At 42.0% G+C, this 6,128-nt stretch overlaps 1 protein-coding gene across 1 annotated transcript in view; it reads left to right on the plus strand.

The window, feature by feature from the left end:
* G6PC3 (glucose-6-phosphatase catalytic subunit 3) overlaps window positions 1–5,888 on the plus strand; it is an 80,175-nt gene extending 74,287 nt beyond the window's left edge. Inside the window, exons 6-7 of the mRNA XM_077460039.1 lie at window positions 108–249; window positions 2,191–5,888. Coding sequence (XP_077316165.1) covers window positions 108–249; window positions 2,191–2,548 — 500 coding nt within the window. The 3' untranslated portion in view covers window positions 2,549–5,888. The remainder of the gene's footprint in view (window positions 1–107; window positions 250–2,190) is intronic.
* The last annotated feature ends 240 nt before the right edge of the window (window positions 5,889–6,128 follow it).

Raw genomic sequence — 6,128 nt, forward strand, 5'->3', positions numbered from 1 at the left:
CTGTGTTACAACAGAACCATAATTCTGTCTGAACCTAGACAGAATTATGGTTCAAAAAGTTTTCATTGTGTTTTTTGCCTTAAACATATCCATTTTGCTGATCCTAGGTGTGCTGTTGGGATACATCTTGAAGCATAACGTTCCCCATGACCGCAGTTTTATGTTTTACATGCTGGCTTCTCTGTTCCTGCTGCTCGGGGCTCTTCTTGTATACTGGGGAATAAGTGCATTTGGGGTGGACCTTTCTTGGTGAGTACTAAATGGGTTACACTTGACTGATCTACATTGTCTAGATTTGAGGCCACATTGAGCCAACGCAGTGTTGGTGCAAACAGTGATGATGTGGTAACCAGTTTGATTTTACCGCACAAAGTTCCATGTGTTACCATGTGTGTTACATCTTACCAAAGGTTACTGGAGCACATAAGTCTGATGGGGCCCTGAATCTGATGGTCGCTTTAAGAAACTCTTTACTGCATGCACTTTGATGCATTGGGCCTTATATATGTGAGAGAAGGCAAAGATCCTCCTGGGGAGTGCTTGGGAATTCTGTTTTTGCATGGATAATTGCTCAGTGAAAGAGGTTACTAGATTACAAGAGAATGGTGCATTATAGTAGTGCTTGGACAAAACCACTGGGCTGGCTTCACACTTTTGTGCTGAGATAACTTTCAGTAAAACACCAAAAGGTAATGCATTCCTCTCATGGTAATGCACTTCCCTCTATCCCCTCTCCCCATTCATGCTAAATGGCACCATAGTCACAAATACAGTAAGGCTGATGTATTTACTGGACAAAGTAATGACATGGAAGTCAGCAGCAGTAATGGGAGAAGAGGCACATGAGACTGACACTCCTGGAAGTGTTAATTTCCTTGTCGAGACTAAAGGTTTGACCTCATATTATATGGTTTTGGTAAATCTGAAGACAAAAATCAGCAGGTTGCAGGAAAGAAATTTGCATGATTCCCCCTATCAACACAGTCAGTGCTGACAGGGAAATCCCTCCTACCAAGCAATTGTCTGCTCCCATCCTGGGAGGGGGCGGTGGCGGGAAGCCATACCCGCTGGGAGAAGACAGTGATTATTGTTAGTGGCTATAGCAGACGCTAGTGATAATTGCAATTAAATCCGGCAGGCTGGTTGCACCCAAGTTGATCAATCAATCAACTTGGTACCTTTGTTCCTGCCCACCCACAATTTGAATCTAAGCCCTTGTACAAACGGTCGGAGATTCCGACGGAATGTGTTCGATTGGACCGTTTTGTCAGATGTTCCAACTGTGTGTGTGGTCTCCATCGGACTGTTTCCGACGGACCAAGTTTTCCAACTTGTTGGTAACATTTTCAGACAAAATGCTCCGATCGGACATACTCTGATCATGTGTAGAGAATTCTGATTGGACAAAGTGCCACGCATGCTCAGATCAAATTCCTAAACCAAAGTTATTGGCTACTAGCGTGAACGTAGTCCCGTCGTAACGAAATAACGTCATCACGTCGGATTTTCCGACAACTTTGTCCGACCGTGTGTATACAACAGTTTCGGACAAAATCCGACGGACAAAATCCGAAGGATTTGGTTGTCGGAATCTCCGACCGTGTGTACAAGGGCTTAGATATTTCCTGCTGGCCAGTTTAGAAGGATCCAGAGGAATTTTGATCTATCTATGGCAGGATGATTATACTGAAGTCCATCAATCGAATTCAGTACAACCAGCCTGTTGAACTTTTCTTGTGCGATCACTGTCAGTGGGTATAGCTGCCAACAGTGATCATTGTATTCTGACGACGGGAAAACCTCCTGCTATCAGAATATAGTAGCTCTGCAGCAGGGATTCCCCCAACACTGACTGTGTAAATGGGGAAATTTAGCAATTTTCTTTCCTTAAACATGTGGTTGAAGAAAAGAAAATTGCATAATCTATGGCTTACTTAAGACTGCCCTGTCTATAGGGTGACAATGCCGCTGTGTGATTTTGCTGCAGAGTGAACAGCTTTGTCACCCATTTAAAGGAAGTGGAAAAGTGAAGATATACTGGCAGGATCAAAAGGTAATAAAACAATGTTGTAGGAGGAACTCTAAAAAATCTAATATTCTTGTGTTCAGACTGTTGAAAGACTGCAGCATATATGTCATTTTTTATTTTGTCTGTAGATCCACAAATTTTTTATGTCTCACTTGTATTAGGTCCATTCACCTGGCCACTAAATGGTGTTCTAAGTCAGAATGGATCCACCCAGAGACAAGACCATTTTCCTCTGTCACTAGGAGTTCCGGGAATGCCCTGGGATTGGGCCTTGCCCTATGCTGTCCTCTCTACCAGAAGTTGCATAGAAAATCTCCAAGCTGTCGTGATCGAGGCATTTCCCTGCTCCTGTCTGTCCTCTTCCTAAAACTCCAACAATCTCTTCCACTTCCTTCCCCTCCTCTCCTTTACTACGCGCTGAACCTCCTCCGCCATGCTCTCTGCCCTCTGGTTGTCATTATTCTATCTCCATACTTAGTTAGTGGAATTAACTTAGAAGGGACACACAAGAGAGACTGATGATTAGTTCCTATTATTAGTGAATAGAAAACTTGATGCTTAGAAAGGTTAGAGTTACAATGCTTTAAAAAAGTATTCATACCCCTTGAAATTGTCCACATTTTGTCATGTTACAACCAAAAATGTATTTTATTGGGATTTTATGTGATAGATCAACACAAAGTGGCACATAATTGTGAAGTGGAAAGAAAATAATACTTTTTTTTTATCCTTGAAGACACCTGAATTGATTTTAACTCAGACAAATATAGATCTTAACTTGCTCTCTTTGTTATTTATACCTAATAAATCCTTTGTGAGACAAATAAAAGAACACGTATGCAGTACATTTATGCCAAACATGCACGTTTTCTGATGATTTGTTAAATATGCTGCAATATAGAATAATATGTACCTGCTGATCCATCACAAAACCAGTGAGCTCCTAAGGCATGCCATAGAATGATTATTCAATTTTCTCTCCTCTCACCATGGATGGAATTAAAGAAAATCACTTGATTACCCATTAACAGCCAGTGTTGATGGGAAAATCCCTTCCACAGCGCTATTGTGTTCTACTGGCGAGGAGCCTTCCCAGCTGGCAGAACACAATTACTGCTAGCAGCTATAGCTACTGTCAGTAATCGCATGTAAAAAATCAGACAGGCAGGTTGTACTCAAGTCAGTTAATGGATCGACTGGGGTACAACCAGCTTTTCATAAATGGAATGTTGGCCGGTCTAGATTCAATCCATCTATGGCTGGGTTAACTCCCTGTAGTGCATTGCTAATGTTGCCTCTACTGCACTGAAACCCTAAACAGTGTTGTCAACCCCACTTCCTCATTTTTCTCCTGCTGCCCTACAGAACCTCTCCTCTCTCATAAGGGGAGGTGTTTTGTAAACCAGTAGGGAATCAGGCACGGCTGACAACACTGCCTGGAATTTCAGTGCAGAAGAGCCAGTGTTTTCAGCTCACAACAGGAAGTTAAAGCGGTTGTAAACCCGCTGAAATTTTTTATTTTTTTTCTGACCTGCAAGGGAAAAGGCATAATGAGCTAGTGTGCACCGCATACTAGCTCATTATAAAATACTTACCTTAGAACGAGGCCCCGATATCTCAGACGATCCACGCCGAGGGAGCTGGCATGTTCCCTCGGTGTGTCTTGCAGCTCCATCGCTGTGAGTGGCCGGAGCCGTGATATCGTCACTCCCACGCATGCAGCGGGAGACTTCTTTCCTGCAAGGTCCGGCGTCTGCCAGACTTTCAGACCTTTTCAGTGTGATGTGCGGTGTTAGTTTTCCGCCACACATAGCGTTTTGCTTTTAGGCCAAAAAGTTGCATTTTGATCTCATCTGACCAGAGCACCTTCTTTCACATGATTGCTGTTTCCCCCACATGGCTTCTCAAAAACTGTGAACGAAACTTCTTATGGCTTTCTTTCAACAATGTCTTTCTTCTTGCCACTCTTCCATAATGGGCAGATTTGTGGAGTTCACCACTAATAGTTGTCCTGTGGACAGATTCTCCCATCTGAGCTGTGGATCTCTGCAGCTCCTCCAGAGTTGCCATGGGCCTCTTGGCATCTTTTCTGATTAATGCTCCCCTTGCTCGGCCTGTTAGTTTAGGTGGACGGCCATGTCTTGGTAGGTTTGCAGTTGTACCATACTCTCCATTTTCGGATGATGGATTGAACAGTGCTCCCTGAGATGTTCTAAGCTTGGGATATTTTTTCATAAACTAACCCTGCTTTAAACTTCTCTATAACTTTATCCCTGACCTGTCTGGTGTGTTCCTTGGCCTTCATAATGCTGTTTGTTCACTAAGGTTCTCTAAAAAAACCTACAAGGGCTTCACAGAACAGTTGTATTCATACTGAGATTAAATTACACACAGGTGGACTCTATTTACTAATTAGGTGACTTCTGAAGGCAATTGATTCCACTAAATTTTAGTTAGGGGTATCAAAGTAAAGGGGGCTGAATACAAATGCACGCCACAGTTCTCAGATATTTATTTGTAAATATCATTTTAAAACGGTTTATCATTTTCCTTCCACTTCACAATTATGTGCCACTTTGTATTGGTTTATCATATAAAATCCCAATAAAATACATTTACATTTTTGGTTGTAACATGACAAAATGTGGAAAATTTCAAGGGGTATGAATACTTTTTGCAAGGTACTGTATGTTCATCTGTTTTAGCATTACATTAGTTTTTTTTTTTTGCTGTCCTTTTACTGGATGAAAATTGAAGGGTGAATAAACAGATTATCAGGCTATTTAGAGCCACCATTGTTGAAGTCCTTTGGTGAGCTCCATTCTTTTTCTGTTCCTGTTCTGTCCTTCAGTCTGGTGGATTCCTTATGCGGCTGACCCCATATTCTGACTGTTAGAGGAACTTCACTGCACTGGATTTTCATGTTGGGGTTGCAGAGGTTCATTGTATGACCAAAGGTTTGTAGAATCTGACCATCACACTTCTTTAAATTTGTTGGACATCCCGCTCCAAAACTGGGGCATTGTAATGGAGTTGCCTGCTTTTGTGGCTCTAACAGCTTCCAATCATCTGGGAAGGCTTTCCGTAAGATTCTGAAGTGTGTGTTGGAATTAATGCTCATTCAACCAAAGGCATTTAAGAGGAGTGATACTGACCTGGCTTGTAATATATATTTGAATTCACCCCAAAGGTGTTCTATAGGGTTGAGGTCAGGGCTTGAAGTTGTCTTTGTGCATGTGAATTGGAATGCCCTGTACACACGGTCGGATATTCTGACAACAAAATCCATCGAATTTAGTGCCAAACTTGTCTTTCATACACACAGTCGGACAAAATTATCGGAAAATCCGATCGTTCTTAATGAGGTCACGTACAACACGTACATCGGGTCTATAAACTGACCAGTATCCAATAGCTGTGGTCTCTTCATTTATTCTGAGCATGCATGGCACTTTGTCTGTCGGAATTGCCTACACACAATTGGAATTTAAACGATTGGATTTTGTTGTCGGAAAATTTTAGATCCTGCTCTCAAACTTTGTGTGTCGGAAATTCCGACGGAAAAAGTCAGATGGAGCCCACATACGATCGGATTTTCCGACAACACGATCCGATTGCACATTTTCCGTCGGAAATTCCGACCGTGTGTACAGGGCAGAAGGGTGTTCACATTCTTTTGGAAGGTGTCCAACAATGTTTGCCCATTTAGTGGAAGTATAATGTTACCTGTGAGCAACCAAACAACCTTTCAGTAAAGTTGATGTTACTTTATAGTTTTATGTATACACATTTACAAAGCAGACTGTATTTTGGGCAGAAGATATTTCAATAATAAAGTGCCTTTGTTCCTCATAGACAATGGAGCCTTTTTTGGGGGGGAACTTAATTATTCAGAGGGGTGCAGCATGAACACGGTTACGTTTGTTCTCAACTGTTATGCCCCGTACACCGGATCGGATTTTCCGACAACAAAATTGTGGATTTTTTGCCGAAGGATGTTGTCTCAAACTTGTCTTGCATACACATGGTCACACAAATGTTGTCGGAAATTCCAAACGTCAAGAACGCGGTGATGTACAACATGTACCACGGGATTATA

This window comes from Lithobates pipiens, unplaced genomic scaffold (genome assembly GCF_037356315.1).
Source record: "Lithobates pipiens isolate NorthernLeopardFrog02 unplaced genomic scaffold, aLitPip1_a1.2 Scaffold_28, whole genome shotgun sequence".
NCBI classification, from domain to species: domain Eukaryota; kingdom Metazoa; phylum Chordata; class Amphibia; order Anura; family Ranidae; genus Lithobates; species Lithobates pipiens.